Here is a 12,517-nt window from a genome sequence, read left to right as displayed (position 1 = left end):
GTGCCTATGTATACACACCACCCCAAGTACTTATTTAAGGCTGAATCGACTTGGGGGAGGCGCAGGACAGGTTCTGATATTTTTCAATAATGTTAGCAATGGCTGAGAATTGAACTCAGGTAACAAATATACAATATACAGTAAATGGTGAAGTGGGCTAACCACTGTACCACTGCTGCACACGCTTGCGTGTGCACACAAACACACGCGTGTGCACACACATAGGATATTCATGATTCCAGGATCGTTAGAAGGGGGAGCACGACAGGGGCTGGTCATGGCTACAATGGGCACGCTTATATTGATGTTCACCTAGAGCACTGGCCCCAAAATTTCACAAGGATACGTAAAAAAGCTTTGTCTTGTATCTATGTGTGTGTATGCTTACACACACAATGTGGGGAGCGGTAGTGTAGTGGTTAGCGCACTGCGCTACGAACCCGGCGACCCGAGTTCGAATTATCTGAACTGGTCCTGGGCCTCCCCTAGGTCGACTCAGCCTCAAATGAGTAGCTGGTGCAGTGTGTAAACATTGTTGAGGGAGACAAAGGTGGTCGGGCATGGTGCTGGCCATCCATCCCGTCGTGTACCGTGCCGACCTTCATAGGTGCTCCCGAACAGCACCTGCCCCAACAGTCTGTTAAGGCTATACAGGGGATCTTTGTCTGTGTGCACACAGACACTTGGGTAACTGTGCATTTACCTGTCGTTCTTTTCTCTCCACTTCAAGCATTTGTTTTGTTTTCTCATCCAAATGTGACTCATCCTGATGTGTACACACAAACAAATATGCGTGTGTCCATGTCCATATACACGAGCAATGCATAGCCTTTAAATCATTAACTTAAAACCTTTTCCATAAATGTCCTGCTTCACAATTAAGATATAAGTTGTTAATAGTAGGACCCTTTAAAAATTGCAACAACTTTCATAACATCAACTGCTATATATGTACAGCAGTGGATTGATAATTATATATATTAATAATACATATTAATTGCCCACAGGCTGACCCACTGGTAATGCATGCCCACCGCTAGGATAGTCAACCGGTCTAACAGTAAATAACAATAACTGCCATTCACCACTAAGTGGTGGAGACATCACCACGGCGCATGTGCCAGGAGTGGAGCACCCTGAGGCCACGTGAAGTGTCAAAGGCTGGCCGACAGGTCACGGGACAGACCCAAGTGTTACAGGTTGACTGACAGCTGACCGCCAGATGCACCGTCTGTCCTCTCCACTGCCACCTCGCTGCATTTTAGCTGCCATGCCCTCCGCTCTAGTGAGCGTTGCGCCTCCTCCCTCCGTTGTTATTGTTGGATGGCGATTGCCTCCAACTGCCCAGTAGCGACATTCGACAAACTTTCTCCACCACCATTATTGTTACCGTCACAGGAGATGCGAGTTTGGGGATTGTTTCCTTACGTCAGGTTGCCGTCGGTCCCTCTGCACCGCCTCTGCGGCCACCGCCTTGCGCCCCGAGTCGGCTGCCTGCACGCCCTGCGCCCCTTGCATGAGGCTCGGCATCTTATTCAGAGTCTCCTTCAGCTGCTGGTACTCGCGCACTTCTACCTGTGCTCAGGCACCACATGCACGCAAGGAACATGACGGGGATCCTCCCCACTCAGTATTACAGCGTATTAAGAGCACCTGTATGTATGTTGAAAACCTTTCGCATCCATAGGTAGCCAACCGTGCTAATAAGGCAAGCATGGCAAGCAACGTGTGGCAGATCACCATGCCTAGCTTCATCTGTCTCAACAGTGGCCGTATTTATGCACCATACCAGGAACTCAATAAAGTAATCGTAATTCACGGTATGCACAAGATAGGTCCAGATACTCTTTGCCATGGATGTACACCGCCAAGGAATTGAACCTCGGGTGCTGGGATGTGAGTGGCACGTGTGAACCAATGCACCACCACTTTTTGCAAAAAAATAAAAAAAATCCCCCATATAGCCTTAACAGACTGTTGGGGCAAGTGCTGTTCGTGAGCAACTATGAAAGCTGGTACAGCACACCAGGGGGTGGGTGGCTAACATGCCCGGCTGTGTTTGTCTCCCTAGTGGCGATGTTTACACACCACACCAGCTATTCATTTGAGGCTGAGTCGGCCTAGGTGATGCCCAGAACCAGTTCAGATAATTGTCACTGGTGTTGGCCGTGAGCAGCAATCAAACTCGGGTTGCTGGGTTTGTAGCTAACCGCTACCCCACCGCTCCCCACTTGTTGCACACACAAACACAGACACTTAAGTGTACAGCTCTTTTATCAGTCGACTGCTGGATGACGAGGTCCTCCCTACACAGTGTGGGTCGTGGTGGACATTTGACCAAACTTCACCATGTTGGTGAGTGTGGGATCATGAAGGCGCGCAGCGGAAGTACAACACAAAAACGCATTTTCCTGAAATGCCCTCTGCTGTCCACAACGTAGTCCTGCACACACAAGACAACTAAAAATACAACTGCACAATGTTTACCCGATTCAGGCCAACTATAAAAACTATAACCTATTTTTATTTCACTAGGTAAGGCCCAATGAGCTATACAGCTCTTTTTCAGAAGCGACCTGGCCACAAATGATCGCTTAACGAAGTGGCTTATCATGTGGAAAAGTATAGCAGCCAAATACTCTAAACGCATGTTTTTAAATGTGGATGGAAAAACCGGAGGACCCGGAGAAAAAACCATGCGACCACGGGGAGAACATTAAAACTTTAAATATAGAGGTGTCAGGGTTGGGATCGAACCCACGAACTCTCTGTATACCAGGCGAGGGAGTTAACAGCTCGCCACCGTGGTGCCCAACACCATCACAGTCCTGTTAGCGAGCACCTATTTTGGCTTGTCCACTAGCATGTGATGGGAGCAGTGGCCACATCACCAGCAGCAAATGACCCCACTTTGCTGATGTCGTATTTGAAATACAAAAATAAATAACAAGGTGCCCTTTCCACACGTGCGACGTTGCTCACCTGCGCTTTGGCCAGTTGCGACTGATGCTGCTGGAGGGTGTCCTTGAGCTGTTCATGCTGCTCCAGCAGATTGTTGTGATTTTGCTACGAGGGGAAAGAGAAACATGCATGCACACATGCACATACTTATTTTTTTTTAAGACAAAGATCCCCCTCGTTAACAGCCTATACAGGCTGTTTGGACAAGTGCTGTTAGCGAGCAGGGTGCACGACAAAGGGGTGGGTGGCCAGCACCACGCTCAGCCGCCTTCATACCCCCCATTGCTGATGATTACACACCTCACCTGGTACTCATTTAAGGTTGAGTTAACCTTGGGGAGGCCCAGGACCAGTTAAGATAATCAGGACTGTTAGCTGAGGCCAGACGACTGGGTTCTAACACAGTGTGCTAACCACTACATTACCACTTTCCATTTACAGACACAAAGACCCCCCATGTAGCCATTAATAAACTTTTGGGGGAAATTATGTTGGCGAGCACCTACGAAGGCCAGCATGGAGCACGAGAGGGTGGGTGGCCAACACCACGCCCGGCAACCCTCATCTCCCCAGGTCCCATGTTCACATACCACACCAGGTACTAATTGAAGGCCGAGTCAACCTAGGATATGCCCAGGAAGGGTTCAGATATTCCTCACCATTATTGGTCACGAGCAGGAATCAAAACCCTCAATGGGTTCGTAGCGCGGCACGCTATCCACTTCACTCGAATTCCCCGCACGATACGTTTACACGCGTACATACATACTCAGGCACATATTTGGGCTCTGTTGCAGGCAACATGACAGAGTGGAATGGGGCTTATCACCAGTGGGTGTGGCACACGTTAAAAGTGAGACAGTGCGCATAACATTCTTTTGAAGGTGTGCCTACAGAGGTCAGAGGTGTGGACATGCAGCGTTTCTTTAACTGGGGGGTTAACCTCAGAGGTAAATGCAGAAAACTGTCAATCTAATGGCTCCACAGTGCCAGATCATTAACACACATTCTAAAATCACAACAAATTACATTTATTATCAGGCCCCAATATTGTACAATGCAGGCTTCCACTCTCATCCACTCTACCCCTCTGGCTTCTCTGTATGTGCAATGAAGAATGGCCAGTGACTGAAACATCGCCTATTATATATTTTAATTTTAAGGCCACAGTGTTACTGATGAATGCGTCCAGTTTTTATATTAAAATAGCATCTAAACACAACCGCATCTCAAGGGATTTGTTTATTTTAATTTGTAAATCTGGATCCGTGCATGCAATATAGAAAGTGTAAAGGATAAAAGTGTTGCGGCGCAACTTACGACACAAGAGGCAGGTCTTGGTCGGGGCTCACGCCGCGTTTATAAAGGGCTTACGCTTAACAGGGGTGACAGGCTTACGCCTAACAAGAACCCCCTCGCCTAGAACTCCCCAGAGGACAGGGAACTGGGAATCCTACAACCCCAGCTAACTCGGCTCTCCTCCCTGCACCGGCCTGGGGCTCAACCGACTTCGGCCGGTCGGGTGGAGTGGCTTCCCTTAGCCTCGTGTGAGGATCACCTACCCCGGGTCCCAACTCGTACCCTCGACGACCCCCGGTTACGTCCCGGGTCTCCCTTTAAATACCCCCCGGGGGACATGACGTCACCGTCCCCCAAGGTCCGCCTGACGTCACGTTCTGCGACGCCACTCTCTCCGAGGGCGAGTGTGACGTGACGCCACCCACTAGTCCTCTTCAAAAGGACGAACAATTCGCAATGGGAATTTCACTATCACGAGACGTTGTGTTTATATTCGTTGTGTTTAATTAGTTGTCCTTCTCCGATTAGCACCGTTGTCTAAGGTGCGAAAGAAGTTCAACATGCAGTACATTAGCTTACAGCATGCAATCAACTGCTCGATCACACCAGTGTACCTTACACGCTTTTATTTAACTCACTCTGGCTGTTGTTGTTGTTGTCGTATCCTCAAATCTTGTAACTCAATTTTAACCCACTTCCCAATGTGGTATCGACTGCAAACTTGGTATACTTATGTCTTACTGATGACAATACTATATGCTATCATAAAAATATATATATTTTTTTTTAAGCAATCTTTTTACACACTTTCTATTAACTCACTGTCTGTTGTTGTTGTCGTATCCTCAAATCTTGTAACTCAATCTTAACCCACTTCCCAATGTGGTATAGACTGCAAACTTGGTATATTTATGTCATACTGATGACAATACTATATTCTATCAAAAAAATACAAATAATATGTTATGTTTCGGCTTGGGTCTAATTGTCCACGCTCAACTGACGTTGGCTGTAAATCACCACGGTCCCTTACGTTATGGCAAGCTTCGGGGCCACTTCCTGGAGTCGTGGAGTTTTGCCATTACTAATACGGTACATTTCATTAAAGCGTGTTTAAATTTTTTTTTTTAAATATTACTTATTTGTATTTGCTTACCAACCCTTACTGTAGTGCATGCAGTGTCTGACCAGAGTCAGTGGCAAGATGTTAACTACTTCACCTGGTAAACAGGAGATCGTAGGTTCGATACCCCCACCCTGACACCTGTATATTTGGAGTTTGCATGCTCTCTCCCCGTGGTCACATGGATTTTTCTCCGGGTAATTCCCTCCACATTTAGAAACAACGTGCGTTTAGAGTATTTGGCTCCTAGAAATCTCCACATGATAAGCCACTTCATGAAGCTATCATTTGTGGCTGGCTCGCTTCTGAGCCACCATTTTGTGGGCAGGCTATATAGCACAGTGGGCCTTACCCGAGTAAAAAAAAAAAAAAAAATTTGTCACCTGGGTCTCTTGCAGATGATTGTGCACGTCCTGGTGAGCCTTGCGCAGCTGCTTGCCTTCCTCCCGCAGCTTGTACATGTTTTCTACATGGCGACACGGGCAAAGAGCCGCTCGTTAAAAACGCAACGGCACGAGCAAGCACCTGTGTGTGAAACCCGCCGTGCCCCCTGCAGCATGCCAAGGACATAAACAAGCAGCAAGCGCAGTGCGAAAAAGGGAGCTTTATTATTCAAACGCAAAGCACAAAACGGTCGATTGTCGGGGACACATTCAAGCAATTTTGTCACATGGCCACGGTACCATCTCAACGTCACGCGAGGCCTTGTGCAGATGAGGGGAAGAGGGGCGCTCAGGAAAGACAGCGAGAGGCAAAGACAGCAAGAAGAAAGATACACACAGGGGGGCAGAGAAACAAATACCCACAGAGGCACATAGAGAGACAAACAACAGAGACAACAGGCACATATAATTTTTTTTGGGGGGGGGAGCCCTAAATAAATGGATCGCATGTGCACAAAGCACATGTAAACACGTAGATGGCACCATGTGGCCACCAGCAGCCACTCATGTGTCTACTCCTTTGCTAAAATTACATCTGGGCTCCATCAAACCAGCCTCCAAGGAGCAAAATCCATCCGGGGATTCAGTATATGAAATGCAGCGGGGAGGGAAACGCACTTCCTGATGCAAACGCTGCTTGACATCTGAAGCTCTGTGTCCAGCATAGGGTAGTGGTGAGGGGGACACTGCAACCACTCCACCTTTGTTTGCTAAGTGCCAGTGTTTGTTGACACACCCTCGTACCACACACTCACTTCCAGATGTCAGGTGCGGGAGTGTAAAAGTACCAAGTAGAGAGAGCTGTAAATAGAATGGGATAGAGAGCGCTGAACACAAGTTATGGAAGAGAAAAGTGCTAAGTGCTCTGTGTCGAGGGGCCCACGTGCTGTGGTGTAGGGTGCCGGACATAGCATAGCAACGGCAAACTGGGCGGAGGGTTCCAAGTAACAGGACTGCGAGACGCAAAGTGCTGCATCAAGATGTTTTTGCACCCTGTGTGTAATGTGCCGCATACGTGCTGCTATGTACGTGGAATGGTTTCTGAGTGGCAGGTGCTGAGTAAAGGACAGTGAATGGATGGTACTGGCAGTGGAAGGGAATATCAGCCGGTCAGTCAGTTTATCATGGGTAAGGTCCATAATATATTGAAGGCATAGGTAATGTGAGACCCATGAGCCAGGGGATAGGGGTGGTATCACATTGTATTTACTCGACTGCTTCGTATTCAATTGGCAGTACAGCAGGTGGCACTTTGCCTTCAAACTTCAAACCGGGTGACCCGAGTTTTTATTTACTTGGTACGAGCACACGAACGAACGCTCTCAAACGGGGAAGCTTTTTTTTCAGAGTGCCGCAGTTCCCTGGCTCAAAAATGTTGGGAGGAGCCGCCTGCCTAGGCTCAATTATACACTCCGTCGCCGATGGCGCTCAGCCCAGACAACAACAAGTCCACCGTGGAAGATGTCAAGCGTTAGACAATTCATTTAGACATGGGTGGAATGGTTGGGGGGGCAGGACAAGATGAGGCTCACGGTGTAGGGAGCTGATCTCGGTGTCCTTGTCTTGCTGCAGCTGCCCCAGCTCCTCTTGGTGCCGCTGCAGCGCTCGCTCGTGCGTCTCCTGCAGCACCGTGTGCTGCTCGTGGATGTCTGTGTACTGCTGCTTCAGCTCCTCGTGCTGCGACTGTTGTGGTTTACGCATACAATACATGTTTTGTCGTGGCGTTATATAAGCAGAACCCTTGTTCTTTTTCTATGCGTATCATGCATGTATGTTTAGTCCACCGGCTATATTGGCATTAATTCTAGATTTGAAGCTTTCGTGACTGCAAGGATTCATACTCTTAGGTTTTTTCGGTAAAGTCACGTAGGTGAAAATAAATAAAATAAAAATTAGAGAAATAATAATAGAAATAAAAATATAAATCGCGATGTTTCGGAGGCAACACAAGTCTCCGTCATCAGGTGGGACCGTCACAGCTAGATTTACTGTATCAAGTGAGGCAAAATACCAAGATACAAGTTCTTAAATACAAGTTAAGGGGGGAGGAGGGGGAGGGGCCAATGAATGGAATGTGTTGGGGGGGGGCTAAAAGAGAACAATAGGTGCACATTTTGTTGTTTTATATTGGCATTCCAGATGAGCAAGCACACAAAGGTGTGGAGGTTTGTATCCTCGGCCACTGGAACCCAATAGTTCCAGGTCTGGCCCAGCAGCATCACCAAGGCCTAGGTAAGTGTGCCCTCTGTGGGCCTCAATCACTGCTCTACAATTGGCCACCGCCAGCCTTTTTACCCTCCGTGCCAACTGCAGCTGGGGATGGAGGTCAGGAAGGGTTTGTTTAAACAAAACGTTTGCTTTAAACTTAGATCAATGTTTACATGCATGCGATTAGACTCCATTAGGATCCAGGCTCGCCAGACCCTGGCTATTTGAATTCCCACCGAGCCGGACCAAGTCAGAAAATAGTTTTAAAAAAATCTATAAATGTATTTAAAATTCCAGAGCATAGCAAATACCACACAATTATTTACATACGACATCATTTACAATGTTAAGACATAATAAGATGCACCACAAAATTCTATATTAAATGTACTTTAAATGAAACTGGATTAAATGTTCTTATATTGTAATACGTTAGCGGCAAGGGAGGAGCTGTAGAGGATGGTGGGAAGAGGTTATGGGGAGGGCCGAGTAGTGGGGGATGAGGGAGGAGTGGGGAGAGCAGCATACCCTCGGGTACCTTGGCTATAACGACCAGTACAAGCACAGTACACACATACGTACCGTACTTTTTTTTTGGTCTTTACAATCACACCCAACGCGTATACACTACACAAACTCATATTTATTACATACCGGCTCGACAAACACACTGTACAGGGATTTCGTTTTTTTCCCCCGCATTCATTTTAAATGCAGTCGTGGCTGACCAGACTTCATCTATCCGGACCAGGACCCCTCCTCTCTTCGTCCGGCTGGATGGGGCTTTACCGTGCTGCTAGTTAAAAATCTGGTCATTTTACCATCTTCTGCCATGCATTTTGACTGCGGACAGTGGCTGGAAAGTTGAACCAAGCGAGTTACATCACGGCGCGCGCCACTTGCTTGCCCGATCACCCAGAGCTATCGCGAGTGGTTCCAGGATCGGCCAGTGTGAAAGTGGCAGCGCCATGGTTATTCAACCGTACCAGGCAGCCGGGCCTGCCCCATCCTTCCTTGTTGATTGGTTTGGCTCAGGCGAACTACCGTAGGAATATGGCACTTAGCCTGGTCCGGCCTGGTTCAAGTAACCAAGCCAGCAGTTCTCAGTGGTCATGGAAACACGGCACGCTTGTTGACGTTTCACCAAACAATGCATGATGCATGGTTTCCGTTCTTATCATCCGATGCCAGCGGCTGGTTGCCTTAAACAGCTTTAACATGAAACGCTTAAAATAGAGCGTGCTGAGCTACACGACAAACAATTAGTGGAGCAGATAAGTAAATGTATTTTTTCAGGAATTATTTAAATGTTGATAGTCATGAAACTCGCGAGAGATATGAGAGATATTCAAAATCGTGTCTCTTTTCAGAAGAAAAGAGTGAGCCACTTGAAAATGACCATCACTTATTTATATTTTCACGACACAATTGGCCGAGTTGTCCAGTTTGGAAGATTACAGACCAGCATGGTAAAGTAGGGACAAATAGCCTCCTCGACGCCCATGGCACAGAGAAGCCCTCATCCAGCAGCGGATTGGCAAAGGGCTGTCCGTGTATGCGAGCTGAAGGTGTGCAGTGCCGGTTTGTTAGTCTCGCTTTCTCACCAGTCTGAGATGGCTCACCTTGAGGATCTGGTGCTGGGCATTGAGCGAGTTGTATCTGTTCAATGATTCTTGCTGTTGAAAACAACATGTGGATACACGCGCACGCGCACACACACGGTGGTAAGCACGAGTAGAACACACAAATAAAACCTAATATTAAAATAATAACGTACATCCAAACCACTACAGACAGTCCCAGGATTGCGGAAGACCCTTACGGAAATGTTCCCATAAATCATGTGAAATAAAATTCGGTACCTGGAAATGTTTGCGTTAGTTACGTAAGCGCAAGTAGTATAGCGCGTTTAGGTTGCGGATGAATACCGCGGAGTGAGGCGTCAGGCTGCCCGCCACTCGAACTTTACTAGGATCAAGGTAAATGAAATTTATCGTGATTACGGGGGAACATTTTACAGTTTCCGACATACGGAAAATTCGGGTTACCGATGGCTCTCGGGAACCGTACCCTTCCGTAACCCGGGGACTGTCTGTACTTTGTGGGAAGTCAACTCAACAATGGTTGCCCTTTGGAGGGACTGGCCACACCATGGGAATGTGGAATTTCCACTAACGAGATGAAAGCCACCCCAATGCTTTACTTTAAGCAGAGAGAAGCTTCAAAAATAATCATGACATTTGTCCCTAAAGCCACACGATGGTTCCTTATTTTTAAGCATGAATAAATAAATGGACCAATTAGAACCGAAACAACAAAACAAATTACAGCTCGCTCGCCAACATTGTAATGTGTGGTATAAAACCAGAACACGTGGTCATATATTTTGCACTTCAAAAGAAGTACATTCAGTTTTACTTGTGCGTGTACTTATCTGGGTATAATGTCAAGTTTAGCACCATTGTGACCCACACTTCCAGACTCTGATGTTTAGCGGTCATGCATAACTAATGCATTTTACCAACGTTTCATTTTATAGACAAGACAAAGATCCCCCGTATAGCCTGAAAAGACTTTTGGGGCAAGTGCTGTGAGCGAGTACCTAAGAAATGCCAGCACAGCAGACAAAGGGGGGGGGGGGGGTGGCCAGCACTATGCCTGGCCACCTTTGTCTCCCTAGTGGGAATGTGTACACATCACACCTGGTACTATTGTGAGGCTGAGTCGATCTAGGGGAGGCCCAGCAACAGTTCAGATAATCGTCTCTGATGCCAGCCATGAATGGGAGTCACGCTCGAGTTGCTGGGTTCCTCGTGCAGTGAGCCAACCACTGCACCACCACTCCCCGCATTCCCATTATAAGGACAGTCGCATTCACACTCACACGTGTGCTGAACTCTCTCCTTGCCTGATTATATCCCTGCCTCACGCCAATCCTCAAGCAACCTTTACAGGATCCACCTCCGCTACCCGTGGGTCAGGCTGTCCACAAGTGTGAATGTACTCCACACCACCAGCTGGGATGTGGCTCTTCTGCTGTGCACTGTATGACACCACAGCTAAACTTGCTGTAAAAGCAAAACCGAGTTTCCAAGAGAATGATTGCACTGCTCTCTAACAGCACTTGCCCCAACAGTCTGTTGAAGGCTACATGGGGGATCTTTGTTTTTTAGTGTGCCCTGGTGAAGATAAAACATGCTTCAGCATATTGTTCAGTACTGATGTAATTAAAAAAACACTAGGCAATATATTTTCAAAACACGGTTTACCAAACCATCGTTAATAGCCGTATGTGTGTACGCTGGTTTACTAAACCATCGTTAATAGCCATATGTGTGTACGCTGGTTTACTAAACCATCGTTAATAGCCGTATGTGTGTACGCTGGTTTACTAAACCATCATTAATAGCCATGTGTGTGCGCTGGTTTACTAAACCATCGTTAATAGCCATATGTGTGTACACTGGTTTACTAAACCATCGTTAATAGCCATGTGTGTGTACGCTGGTTTACTAAACCATCGTTAATAGCCATGTGTGTGTACGCTGGTTTACTAAACCATCGTTGATAGCCATATGTGTGTGCGCTGATTTACTAAACCATTGTTAATAGCCATATGTGTGTGCGCTGGTTTACCAAACCATCGTTAATAGCCATATGTATATTGAACTTCTTTCACAAAAATACGTAGCCAACCGTGCTAATCGGAGGTTTTGGGGGGAGGACAACAAAAAGCAGTTCTAAAGAAATGCGTTTTCAATTTAGAGACAATAATTATGATTTAGGAATGTGATATGATGGTTTAAAGCCCTCTGTTAATTCACTGCTGGATGAAGGTCTTCCCGCACCGTTGTCAGTCATGGAGGATGTTTGACCACTACTTCCCCACATTGGTCAGTGGGGGTTTGTGAAGGTGGGAGCCCAAGACCGAATTATATATCACTCACCACTAAAGTGAACCATGGCTGGGAATCAAACTCAGGTCCTCTGGGTGTCATAGCAAAGTGGGCTCACCACTGTGCCCACCACTCCACCCTCATATAAACATAATGACAGGAAAAATACATGATATAATCAATGCTTAGTTTGGCCCAACCTTCCATACAACTGGTGCTTATATACAACTAGAAAGCAGCCACGAAATTAATCACTAAAGCAGCAGGGGATGTTGGAGGCGAGTGGTCGGTGTGTGACACTATGGGTGCAGTACCTTATCCTTGCTCAGATTCTCCTGCACCTCCAGCTTGTAGAGCAGAAAATCTGCATTGCAAACAGAAAAAAAACCTCAATCAGATAATCCTTGGCACAAATAACACGCCCGCTAAGGCTGCAATCTCTGAGCTTTACTGCAGCAGTTTTGTAACCTTGGGTAAGTGATGCCGTAATGGACCGGAGCTATGCTCTCTAATCCGAGTGACTGGCGATCCACTCTGCATTCACAAAGGTTGAAATCCAGCACTACGGCATTTCAATGACCCCACTT

General features: G+C 47.0%; 1 protein-coding gene across 5 annotated transcripts in view; it reads right to left on the bottom strand.

Moving 5' to 3' along the window:
- Positions 1–12,517, bottom strand: part of LOC133351022 (Golgi integral membrane protein 4-like) — a 45,751-nt gene that overhangs the window by 13,242 nt on the left and 19,992 nt on the right. For 3 of the 5 annotated variants that reach the window (XM_061565899.1, XM_061565900.1, XM_061565902.1), the window contains exons 3-9: positions 12,245–12,294; positions 9,657–9,710; positions 7,359–7,509; positions 5,767–5,849; positions 2,983–3,066; positions 1,429–1,575; positions 704–766 (exon numbers count right to left, since the gene is read on the bottom strand). In XM_061565899.1, the coding sequence (XP_061421883.1) occupies positions 704–766; positions 1,429–1,575; positions 2,983–3,066; positions 5,767–5,849; positions 7,359–7,509; positions 9,657–9,710; positions 12,245–12,294 (632 nt within the window). The remainder of the gene's footprint in view (positions 1–703; positions 767–1,428; positions 1,576–2,982; positions 3,067–5,766; positions 5,850–7,358; positions 7,510–9,656; positions 9,711–12,244; positions 12,295–12,517) is intronic. The other 2 variants (XM_061565901.1, XM_061565903.1) reach the window with 1 other exon arrangement.

Source organism: Lethenteron reissneri, chromosome 36 (genome assembly GCF_015708825.2).
Source record: "Lethenteron reissneri isolate LAM-NWPU_2019-01 chromosome 36, ASM1570882v1, whole genome shotgun sequence".
Classification (NCBI taxonomy): Eukaryota; Metazoa; Chordata; class Hyperoartia; order Petromyzontiformes; family Petromyzontidae; genus Lethenteron; species Lethenteron reissneri.
This window is presented reverse-complemented; position numbering and strand designations above follow the sequence as displayed.